The 13,151-nt window shown below is 38.2% G+C and overlaps 1 protein-coding gene across 2 annotated transcripts; it reads right to left on the bottom strand.

The window, feature by feature from the left end:
* Positions 1-1,294: 1,294 nt before the first annotated feature.
* CREG1 (cellular repressor of E1A stimulated genes 1) lies at positions 1,295-13,151 on the bottom strand. 2 transcript variants are annotated; one of them, XM_026093350.2, is made up of 4 exons: positions 12,730-13,120; positions 10,153-10,272; positions 7,884-8,071; positions 1,295-3,094 (listed from the first exon to the last, which is right to left on the bottom strand). In XM_026093350.2, the coding sequence occupies exons 1-3, from the start codon at positions 13,000-13,002 to the stop codon at positions 7,886-7,888; spliced, it is 579 nt and encodes a 192-aa protein (XP_025949135.1). In that variant the 5' UTR covers positions 13,003-13,120; the 3' UTR covers positions 1,295-3,094; positions 7,884-7,885. The 2 variants fall into 2 exon arrangements, with proteins under 2 accessions (XP_025949135.1, XP_025949134.1); XM_026093349.2 differs by lacking the exon at positions 1,295-3,094 and adding an exon at positions 5,682-7,289 and having other exon boundaries at positions 12,730-13,151.

Here is a 13,151-nt window from a genome sequence, read left to right as displayed (position 1 = left end):
AGTGAAGCTTCGCTGTGCTGTAATTGGGTTCCACTGTGCTAATCCCCTTGGAATGCAGCAATTAATACTTATTTAGTGATAACTGCTGCATTCCAAAGGGATTAGTCTGTCCCCTGCATATTTGCCAGCATTGCAAATGGATAGCTGGATAGAAGAGAGTGCCTAACTCCAGGTCTTGCTTTGCAGCTCCCAACGGGAAGCAAAGAGGACTTGGTCTCACTACAACTGCTCCCCTGTGTGTATAAGAATACTGCTTTTCCAAGGCAACCCCACTTGACTGTCAGTATTCCTTGCAGCTGCATTGTGCAAATGGAAACCCTGCCACATCTAAAGAGAAAAAATAAAAAAAACAGACACCTGTGCAATACCATAAAGACAAACATGGCCATGAGTGTACATTTCCTATGGGAGATAATAAAGAGGCCCTGATGCAGTATAAGAATGAATTACTATTCATTATTTTGTTTCTTGTGACTAGCAGTCCCCTGTTCCTGCTATGCTCTTAAAATTTTCAATGGAACATGGGTTTTAGGAACCTATATAGGAGATGTTACTAAAAACTTGAAATACACCCCTCTCTGAATACTCACTAGACTTGAGACTACTGAATATATAATGTCCAATTATTTCATTCTCAGTGAGGCTTTTATGATCTGCTCTGGTGGGTTTTTTTTAATGTGCTGGACATCCAACTGCATATACCATATTTTAAAGACGGAAGCAGAATACTTCTTTTCCTTTAAGTAATCAAGATACTCTCACAGGTCATTAACATTTAATATTAACACCTGTCATTTGCAGGTGAATTTGCCTTATTACATTATAGCATATATAGAAAAACTCCAGCACTTCACCACCAAACCTCCATTTTGGAAATACTACTTTTAATTATAGAGCAAGTTCAATATTCTTTTTCTTGGATGGCTGCATGGACCACAATTGAATAGTAAGGTGATGTCTTTCATGAATACAAAGCTGTTGGCAAGCCAAGTATTATGACCTGAGACAAGTATCTTTGTTTCCTATATTTTCTTCCCCTCTTTTCCCCTAACACATACATCTTCTGCATTTTTCAAGTGGTCATCTAGGGGGAAAACTTAATTAAATTAATTGAAATTCATTTAATCATTTAAAACAAATCAAAAATCCAATTCATGCTTGCTTAGACAACTGTTTTTGGCAAAATGCCAACATGAAAGAACTCTGCAAGGTTCTTAAAATCACACTGCAATTTTTGTGCAATTATTGCTGTTTCTTATCCCTCAGAAACTGCTTAATTTCAGTCAAGAAACAGTTACCTTGTAATACTGGATGATGTTTAATAGGTTCCATTGGCATAAAACACTACAGAAATAAAAAGCATTTTTTTATATGATATATATGCTTATGTACATGATTACTTACATACAGCCCAGTAACTTTTGAAAGTCTGTCTTTCTCATATTTGCATGCATACATACATACATATATATATACACACACACACACACACATCCTCTTCATGGCTTTGTCAAGTTACCCTGTGTTTGTGATTACCAGAAGTCATCTTGTTTTTAAAAATATTCCTCTCATCTAGAAATACTGAGATGATTTACAAATAGTTTATATGATTCCTGCAAAACTGAGATGTATTTACATTTTTATAGAGTGGAAAAGGGGGCTGGGTGGGACAAAATGGGTAAGGTTACAACTTGAGTCAGTGGCAGTATCCAAACCAGCATAAAATAGTTCCAGACCTTTGTGGGTACACTGACAACCCACTAAGGTTGAGGGAGAGACTCCTTCCCCCCCCACCCCAACAATACCTGCTGCAGTTGTTGGATGTGCCACCATAAATGTACCACCTATTTTGTCTGAACTGGAGAAATTACATGCAAAAGTGAGTCTAACAGCTGTTAAGGAGTTAGAAGCAAAGAGTAAACTGGGAATTGTTAAGGCTTTCTATCAACAATATGAAAATCTAGAGAAAAAACAATTGAGAATCATCACCACAGCAACTACATCCTTGAATAAAAAGAAAACACCCACTAAGACTATGAAATGTAATCACTTCAGATACTAACTGCATGCTTGGTCTCAATCAACCAAAAGACTCTAAGTTGCTTTGCAACCAGCATAATTAGTGAAGTCCAACTTCTTAAAAAAAAAAAAAAAAAAAAAAAAAGCTTTCATACTTCTAATATCTCATACTCACCTTTTAATATCTCATCTTTTAATATCTTTCATACACTCAGTGTTCCCTTTCCTCACAACTCCAAACACCCATTCATATCCTCTGGCTGGGTAACTAGCAATTAGCTTGTACTTTAAGAGCTGGCTAGCCAGCTGACTATTACCTACAGAAACAGAGCTGAGTTGTGGTCATCTTTCCCTGAGTGAGACAGGAACTGGGGTTTGTGTCCTCTACTGAGCTCCCAATTTTCATGACATGTATAGGGTCTACCTAGCTTCAAGGTCACTACCTGTTTCAAATCTGAATCTAACTAAAAATAAGCATGGAAACTGACAGAAACAAATGTGCAGACAAATGGCTACTACCTAAGCCTTGTTTCCACAGAAAAACAGGATACAAATAACAGTGTTAACTACTATAGCCAGAATAAATGAGCCTAACACTCTAATCTTGTTACACTGTAATATTCGAGACAGAAATTCTCTCTCCAGGCACAGAAGTTCTTCACTCAAAAAGCTTTGGGATCAACTCCAAGCGTTCTGCATGAAAAACTCATGGACTGAGCTTCCCCACAGGAAAAAAGTAATTGTTTCAGAACTGCAAGGGCCAGCTGCTCTGCCAGGGAAGAGGAGCTGGGAGTGACAGCAAGACAGGTGGGACAGCGGCCTCACCAACAAGGTTTGCAGTCCCATAGTATCTGAACGAGGGCAGAGCAGGTCCAGTGACAGTAACAAGGGTCAACCACAGTCCAGTGAGCACCAGACAGGTCCATAGTAGTGGGGCAGGTCTGAGGTCAAGTCAGCAGGATCAAGATAAGTCACGTGGCAAGGGTCTGAGCTCCAACGCCGCTTCCAAGCAAAGAGAAGTTTCTCAGAAGGCTTCTCCCAGCTCACTCTCACCACTCGGCTCTTGCCCAGACACCTGACCAAGAGTCACACAGATACACGTTAGAGCTGGTCTCGAGCACAGGCAGCCCAAGCCCATGGTGAGGGGAGCACTCAAGGTTTGGACAATAATTTAAACAAGTGGTAGTCTTCGCTAACTGAGTCCTATTCTAAATGTTACATGCTATTGTTTTCCTAACTGAAGATGGTGCTCCTGTGTTACTGGTTCAAACCATCCAAGTCCAACAGAAGATTAATTAGCTGTTGCATGTTTAGTCCTTATAAATCACAACTGAGTGTTTTAGGCCAGCTAACAAGGAGCATAAACCAAAGCATCATCAAGCTAATTAACAATCTTCATTGGGATTCTTGGAATTAGTAAGTACTGAGAGAAACAATTACCGAATACAGAGGTGGTTTTCCAGGTCAAGATTCCAAGGCTTTTTATACCTATCTCAGTTTCCTCTACTAGCGTTTTTTTAATTTAAAAACTTTTAAATCATTTTCATGGGCATTACCTCTGAGCACTTCACAGCACAAAATAATTACAAAACACAAAAAGAATGATTAATGCACCTTTTTAGCAGCTGGCAGAGTGCTATGTTTATGGAGGAAAGCATTCAGAATGTAAAGTGCTGTAGAAAAAGAATTTGTAAGTATAATGCCCCCATCACATGCTTTTCCAGTATTTTTGAGTTATGATGATTTCAGTAATCAATTTTATGTATTAAACATTTAGTAATCAAACCGAATATAAGTCTATGGCACCCTCTTGTGGTGAATAATAAACAGTTTACTAGATTTTGAATTTTTCTAGATTCAGTGTGCTATCTGGGGGAAAAAAAACTAAAAACTATTGAAAGCAACTTCATCCATTACACTCGAATCATAAACAAGCCTTAAGAAATGGCAGTACTAAGTTTTCTGATTTCTTTTATCTGGAAGTTCTCAGTAGTTTTTGAAGGGCTAGTAGTCCAATTGAGCTACCTCTATTTTTATTGTTAAGATCACAGATATACAACATTATCTAAGAAATTATTTCCAGATAGAACTGGATAAACAACCCAACTGATATGTGGTACACATAAGCTCTATTCTGTAATGATGTAGCACTTTGCAAGAATCTATTAGACACAAGTATTACATAAAAATACAAAAAAGAAATTGAAAATGGAAAAGTATGGACACAAACAAGTCAATGGGCATGATCAGCAGACAAAGACATGACTGTGTAGTTAAGAGTGCCAAGCTGAGGTTATCCTTAGATTCCCCAGCTAAAAAACATCCTATGACTTTGCAAGTTGCCTGAGTTTGTCCTGTGCCTCAGATTCTTGCCTATCAATGGAGACAATTAACTCCCCAGCTATGGAGAGTGACTTCATCACTATTTAGAAGATGCTCAGCTACCATCAAGCATGCCACAGTAGAGGATGCACGTAATCAGAAGCCAGAACACTGATTCATTGTTTACGGCTATATTAATCTCTTATATTTGGCCTCTTCTATTCTAAGCCACAATATTAGGAAAAAGGGGAAGATGCTCAAAAATGAATTCCTGAATGAGCCTAACAGTGACAAAGGTAAGCCCAGGGAGAAGAAAGGAAGGAGATGAAAAATAGAGCCAAAACCTGATGACTTTCATGAGCTAATGTTAACATCTACATTGAATCTTTTTTTCCAAATGTTCAACAAGATGCCTAACTAACAACTCCAGATAGGACTTCTCCGATTAACTTGAAACGTAGGTAGATCATTCTGTTGTAAATCACTTTCCAAAAGAAGCACCTGGCTGAGGTCCTCTCACATTTCAGTTGTGCAGTAATGAGATTTGAATGATCTAAAATTGTTCTGATAAAATCCAGTAATATTACAAACCTACTTAAGATGAATTGTTTAAAATAATTTTAAAAATCCTTATCTGAAAATATTGGGGAATTTGTACAAATAGAACATCAAATACTACACAGCTACCACACAGAAGCCAAAAAAGGCAGCCTTATTTTGTACCTGACCCTTGATTAAATTAAAGAGATTCTTTTTAAAGGTGTGAATTTATTTTTGAGCAAGATGGTCATCTGTTTTTATTAGCAACTAAAAGAGATATTTGAGAACAATATCCAAGGTTTAGATTTACATGAAAGAAATATATGTAACCTACGCTTCTACCTTTACAAATGTTTCTATATGGATGCATGTATTAAAAACACAGATGTATAAACAGACAGAAGAGTATGTATAAATACAAAAGACCAGCTTTAAGGGAGGTCAGATTTGAGAACAGAAAAATATTTGCAGAAAGGTATTTGATGCAGTCATTTACAGATGTAGAAGCCCTGGCCAGAAGAAATGATCAAATAAGACCTCATCTTCATTTTCAAGAATTCCAATATTGTTATGTTCCGTTTCAAAGTATTAGATGCAGAAAAGAAAGTGAAGCATAAAGATGCTTATTTCAACCAATGAGGAAAAGCTGGGTGTAATAAGGTAGTTTCACCATGTACTCTAGCAAGCATGAAAGACTCCAGAGCAACAACAAAACAAAAACTCTTCAGAGTGTGTAGGTTTGAAAGAGTGAGGGAGGGAAGAAGTATTCTTGAATGTGTATTAAATAACACCCAACAACATTTGTCATAAAAGTGTTTTATTTTTAACAAAAGCCCAGCATCATTAGTCTCACACCTCATAAGTTATGGAGTGACATACATTGTATACAGGTGTCCCCATGGAAAGGATCATGTTGATACCATAAGATCACTTGCGTTTCTACAATTGTTGTACTTTTATAAAAATATTCTCTGATTTCATGTTTAATTTCAGTGTTATCTATGCAACAAAAACTACTTTCATATTGCAAACTTATTTGTTCCTAAACTACTTACCAAGTACTGCATAGGATGTGTTTAATACAGCAACAAGTACCTTTTATCCCCCCTTTGCAGAGAAGGAAAATTTAATAAATTGCTTAAAAAACACTTTCAAAAAATTCTTTCCAGCATTTGAGATAAGTAGTAATATAAAATATAACGATGATACTAAGAAGTAGGGACTTGATCTGACCAATTTCACTGTTCTATATATGGATCTGCCACTAAGGGGTCCATATTCTCACATTCTTTACTCTGTTGGCTAGGTAATATTTGCTTATGGGGAAATCAACTTAATCAGTCATAATCACTTTTGGATATTTGTGAACTGAGCATTTGGGAGATAAGAGAGGATATAAGATGTTAATTTATTTCTCATGGTTGTGTGTGTTTGTGGCTTATTATAAGAAGCAGAGAATTAAGTTCATCCACACCATTCATTTTCATTCTCCACAAGTGATGAAATATCTGTATCCTATCTCATTAGCCATTTTCTCACTTCTGGGTTACCCAAAAATGCTGTATATGCTTCCAAAGGAAAAAAAAAGATCCACTCAGTTCTTCTGCTAAGGGTAAAGAAAGCTGTCATTTGATCAGATTAACAAAGTAGAATCCAAATTTGAAAATAATTTTTTACAGCAGTTTCATTGAATTCACAAGCCCAAACTCTTCTTGTACAAAACTCAGACACTTTCACTAATAATACCTGCTTCTTTTAAAGAATTAGGGCATATAAACACTGCCAGCCAAAGACTTACCAAGATATGGTTGTTTTTATGCAAACTACATGTATGTTCTATGAGTGTATTAAGATGGAAAGAAAATTCTTACAGAATGTGGGAACTCAGCAGGTCATTTTCCATTGCAATACAAGCGACCCTTTCCATTCTATAGGGAGAGCTGAGCCATCTCATAGTATTCAGTTGACTACAGTTTACTTTGCCACAAACACAGATCTAAAATAAATGGGTATTAAAAAACAGTGTACCCGCAAACAGATATGATTTAACTAAGGCACTGAAAAGTGCAAAACTGGACTAATCCTTTAGCTTCCAGTAAACACAGCCCTTCTGAATGCAGACTGTCAATGGGCAGATTATAGCTTTCTAGAATCATGTCCAATGAGTAAAATAAAGTTATGGCTTGTGCATAAAGGTTTGTGAGTATGACATAATTCAAGTTGTGCTAGTCAGTGAAAATTAACATTTGCTTCAGAAGGGTTACTCAAGCTCATTAATAATGCAGGGTGTTTGGGTTTTTTGCATTATTAATTCAGCTCTACAATATGTAGAAAAGATAAATCTTTCATGAAACAGTCAGCCAAAGCAATTCATTTGTATATCAGCATCACCCAGGATCTTCCTCTACCTACAAGGAGTAAGAATAAGAATGAAATTGAAAGTGTAAGCATTGACTGAGATAAAATGTATTTGAAATATTTGAAGACTTAGTTTTATGTAGACAATAGAACAGAATTTCTCTACACTTCAATATGATGAAAGATTCAAGTGTCATCTTAAACTTCTGTGGAAGTTTTATACAATATTGCAGTAACAATCCTATTGATGGAACTTCATAAATGCTAAGTAGTCTCACTATTTTTAACTAATAGGCCAAAATATCATCTATCTTGCAATGAATCCAAATGCAGGAGAGTGACTGCACTTACTCTGGAAGTCTTTCCTCTCAAGAAACTATATTTAAGTGGATGTACAAGTACCAACCTTTGATTTTCAATTATGGTATGTATACCTAGCAAAGCTTACTATACTTGATATTGTAACTAGGTGGATCCTCTATTCAAACATATCAAGATTTCAGATACTGCATCCCTTACTTAGGGAAAAGACATAAAATGGGTACAAAAAAACCCAGAGATAGATAATAATGTCCCTATGTAAAAAATTTTAAAGGTTCCAACCGTGACAAAAGCTAAGCATGCAACAAACTTTAAGTACTTACTACTAAGGCTTGACACTGTAATATTCTTCTGGTGTCACAGTTTTCAATCCACCAAAGTAGTCCAGGACCCAAATATTGGTGATGTTGAATTTTGCAAAGAACCAGTTGTGATCCTTAGGCCAACTTTCCATCTCAGGGTGGCGACTGAATAATGCTTTTTTTGCTAAGCCAGCTTCTGAATCATTCACCTGAACAATAACCAGCAAAATACTACATTAAGATACAGTTGTGCAAAGATAAATGTTAGCTAAAAAATACTGCTGACTGCAGTGTTCTCTTTTCAGTTTAGCTATGTCCTATCCCAAAGGATTCATTACTATGGCAGGGTTTATCTTCAGAGGGGGCTACATCTATTCATGATACAGGCAAACACTCCAAAATAGTTGCTTGTAATATTAAAATCAAAAGGATGCCCTTTAAAGTAAGCATGAGCAAGAAAGTACTTCATCAACAGAAGTCTTTTTTCTGCTGTTTGAATGGAGATATAGGCAGACTGATAGATTTAGAAGCAATATTAATTCCTTCCTAGTATAAAGACTAGATCCAACCTGACACTGACTTGTTTGAAATAGTGTGGATAAAACCACACTCTATTCTGAAGAAAAGTATTTATTTTACAGAAGACAATTATGCAAATCCACAGAACATATATTAGAAAGGATCTTAAAAAAAGATACTTATAGGTCTTGCTAGAGAAACTATGCATCTCTTTTTGTCTCTCTTGCTAGAGTGACAAACTCTCCAAAGAGTGAGAATTGGTTTTAGTTAAAAAAAAATACTTAAGATGATTTTGGCATAAATAAAACATCAGATTTTACTTTTGATGGAAAAGCAAATAGTGATGCCAACTATGCATTTATGGAGACTGAAACCTTCGTGCAGAATTGTTTCTTCAAAGCTTTTTTGAATTCAAGTTTTTTTATAAGCTGTGATTTGGGAAGCTGTTCTTGGAGGCAAATTTTCTCCGTATTCTTCAAGACTAAAGTGTGCACAGCTTGACTAGTCAAACAAAAAAGGGGGAAAAAAGATAAGGCCTTGATATAAGTGCTTAGGCAGGAATGGTATTCAAGTAAAATAAAAAACTCAGTAACAGCTGAAAGCCAGGACTAGAAAATGTTTTGCTCTCTGTCTTAATGTTGGTAGAGGTATAATGGCAACATATACATATGGCAAGCTAAGTAAGGTTCTGCAACTTGGTAAGCAGCAAAAAGGAACAGCGTGATCTTGGGTGGTATTTGAAATACCAAATCTCAAAAGAGAAGTAGCAGATCCCTGCTACATGCTTACTATGCAGTATTTTAGGTGTAATTTTACCTCCTCTGCACCTGCTTGCTCAAAAAGATACCAAAAATCAAAGGTTCTTCCAATGCATATACATACACACACAGAGTATGAAACAGCTGAGAATCCATAGAGAATGGCAGCTAAAATGCCTGACAGTGCTTAATATACAATGTGCAAATGTCTGAGGGTTAAATCAACAAGTTTGAGTTCTGGATATGATACAAGAGAAACTAATTACCATCAGTAATGGGACTGTTTATTTTAAACACGACAGTAATTAAAGGGTTGCTAGAATGTAACAAACAAATATTTGACATGTGAAAACAGCAGATAAGAATTAAGTCCATCACACAAGAGACTAATGGTGATTAGTCCTCATCCTCAGTCACCATCCTCAATAATGGGATTAAGATCTCTGATAAATAATACATGCCTTTCTAGATGCCATTCTAAATGCCTTCCATGGGACAAAGTGAATTTGAAAGGTTACTGCAGGAAATAAGCACTGGCAGCAATACTGCCACATAATCTAATACACCTTTTCTGTCTCTAATACCTGTAAACTGTATAGCTCATATTAATAGTTGCTTCAGTAAAATTTTGGAAGCACAACTGCCAAACTGGATGGACCAAAGAACTTAACTGAGCAAATGAGATAAGAAAACCTCCACAATACTTCACTCCCAGAGAACTGTCTTGAATATTTTAGTTTCTAAATAGGTCTAGAGGAATTAGAGAGACTTCCTTCATTGCAATGCCCTCCTCCCGAGTGCCTTGCTAAAGACACTTCAGCAGAACTCCTGCAAATATCACATGGTTATTTCATTTTCCTCACACAAACTATGAGCTAGCCTTCTGATGTCCTGACACATAGAATCACTTCATGAACTTCCGTATAAATATTCTGACATTTCTGTTCTTCTTCCAATTAGCAATACTATTCAACACATGCAATCTTGTCCCATGTCAACTTTCAGCTGCTTACCTTTACAATATTCCCACAGAAGATTATGTGGGCACAGAGGGGATTCTGGGGATCATACTTGTGCTTCTTGCAGTAAGGAGTCTGTGCCAAAGACACAGTTAAGGAGGCATTCGAATTGACCTAAAATACAAATAGTAAGATAAATAGGCTGATGTACCTTTGCAAGAAAAAAAAGTGATATCCACCATGATATTTACAGTTTTTCATACTTCATTCAGTTCAGAATTACTTGCAAAAAGAACAAAGCTGTCATCTTTTTTTTTCCTAATTGTATCTGAAAACCTACTCAGATGAGCTCTGACTCTGAAAGACAGCACAGTTGATAAGTGTGTTAAAGTTTGATAGGATAAAATGAAAACCTCACAGAGTCAGCACTCTTTAAAACTCTGAATTCAATATACAGTCTAGCTATTTCACATTCAAATTATGATATATTCCAATTAACATACAGAGCTATAGAGAAGAAGATACAGTGAAATTCATTACATTAATTCTGGTGGAAGGACAAAGGATTACTGAAAGATAACCAACTAGCTGTCACAACTGTGAATGTAAGTATTGAATTAGCAAAAACAAAACAAGCAAACCAAAAAAAACCAAGCCCTCCCTCCACCCCCAAACTGGTCAACTCTTTTGACATTCAAAGTGAATTTTAAAAAGTAGGTTTAAAAAACCCTTAGAATTTAAGGAAGGCACCAAACTTGAAGAATAAAGACTCTGTATCTAAGAATAAAGACTCTGTATCTATTTGATTGTTCTGAAATTAATTTGGAGACCACAATAAGCTTGACAAGTATTTGTTTGAAACAGGTTTGCCTACTGCAGAATGACACATACTTAAGTTCATTCTTCTCCCAAAACAGAAATTTCATGTCCTTTGGGAAATTAAAGGCGCTCATCTCAAAAGTCACACAAGCACTCTGCAGTGCACCACTGAACTTAGGAAGCAAGAGCTACCATATGACTCACAGCACAGACAGGAAGTTGCTTAACTACAAAAAAGCTGAGTCATGATTGTTCAGCATTTTTTCCATCAGAAGTCTCCCTCCATGTGACTATTTCTGCCCTACAACAGCAGAATACAAATCTGTTGGGGAGCTTTCTGAAGGAAAATGTTTATTAAGAGTTTGTAGCATTATTTTTATATCTGACAATAGAGGACAGTATGGGGGGTGGAGGAAGAGATATTACACAAGATAAATTAGGTTTTCTACACCATATAGATCCATAAATAAACAGTTTTGAAGTAACAACTTAAAAGCTGAGTGGGAGAGAAAACAAAGAGGTTTGTATTAAAATGAAGTCTGAAAAAATTTCTGTTACTAAGTTTTGTGCATATTTGTTTTAATAATACTGTAGTAGTTACTAGAAGAAACTTCTCTTTAATAAAGGATGCATACAACCACTGTCTCCCTAACTTTTTAGTCAATTTTCTCTTGAACACAACCAAGCAAAAGAGCTGAGGCAAGGGCCAATTATGCATACTCAGAACATCAGTGTGCCAGTCTTTTGCTGTGCAGCTGCTTTACCGGTAAACTCCAGGGATTTAATTACTATTTCTTCAGTAGTCTGTATGAGAGTCCTCTTTGCTCAAGCCCTACACTACCAGTCCTTTATTTTTTGCATTAAGTTCTCCTCTCCATTTTCTCTGTCTAAAGATCCTTTGGCCCCTCATCTCTCTGTTCAGTGTTCCTCTTGAAACTTCAGTTACTTCTGCTATCAGAACGCTACTCAGGAGATCAGAACTTTCTGGACTACGACCAGCAGGAGCTTCCCAAGACTACTGCGTGTCAAAACAGACAGCAACGTTTTATATTTAGATGCTCGAGAACTAATAATTGTCCCCAGGGTTCACAAATGAAGTGGCATTCATGGAAAAGGTCATTAGCACCACTATGTTACCTGCATAAAATTCTGGTGAAAACCCTGACCCTTACAAAAATATTCCAACCATAACTTCCTACTGAGATGAAAAAGCGTAAGTGACCAAGAAAAATATGACATTGCATTAAGTGACTTTCAACCTAGTAAGTTTTAAATGTCTTATACTGGTTTCCCTGTTATTATTTCCAGTCAGTATATACCATTTTCAGGTTGGATTTTTCAAAGACACTATACGGACTGTCAAATGTAGGTGCATCTCACCTTCTTCACATCAGCATTTACTATAATTCTACTTTCAAACAGAATGCTAAGAAAAAGCTGAAAATGCTTTCTTCGTCATTCAGAAGACGCTGAGGGGTAGGCACTGGGAGAGCGTGGGTCTGGAGCACACAGAGGGCCTGGATCCACTGGAGCTTCCCCACCATCACAAGTGTCAGAGCTACAGGTTCTGCCCAAAACGCAGCCCTCGCATGGTGGCTCTCGCCCAACAGAAGGTATCAGAGCTAGCGCAAACGGCACCGTCCCTGCCTACCTGGAAAGCACGCCTTCTTACCTAACTCCGAGACCAAACTCCTCCCTCATATGGCCGCTGACACACGCACCTCCGGTCTCCCCCCGTCCCTCCCTGTGCCGCCTGTGGGGAAAAAACCCCTCCGAGGCGGCCCTCGCCCCGCTCCAGCGGCGCCCGCTCACCTCCAGGTCCTGCACGGAGATCTCCAGGTCGGTGAGGTAGAGGTAGGGGACGCCGCTGCCGCCGTGGGGCCCAGGGGCGCCGTCGCTGAGGGAGAAGATGTTGGCGAAGGGGCGACCGCGAAGCCCCTCCTGCGTGGAGAGGGTGGCCAGCGCGCCCCAGTCGCAGTTGTGCAGCACGAAGCGCGCCATGCGCGCCGCCTCCTCCGGCGCCGGGATGGCCCCACGGGCCACCAGCGGCAGCGCCGCCGCGCACAGGAGCAGCAACGGAACCATCGCACGCCGCCCCGAGCCCCAACGGCCACTAACCGCCGCTAACCCCAAGCCCGGCTCCCTGTGTCCCCTGCCCCACGCGGGGAGGAGCAGGTCGCTCCGTGCTGCGCCAATCGGAACGCCCGACCCGCTCCCCTTCGCCAATGAGAACA

Source organism: Dromaius novaehollandiae, chromosome 1 (assembly GCF_036370855.1).
Source record: "Dromaius novaehollandiae isolate bDroNov1 chromosome 1, bDroNov1.hap1, whole genome shotgun sequence".
Lineage (NCBI taxonomy): Eukaryota > Metazoa > Chordata > Aves > Casuariiformes > Dromaiidae > Dromaius > Dromaius novaehollandiae.
This window is presented reverse-complemented; position numbering and strand designations above follow the sequence as displayed.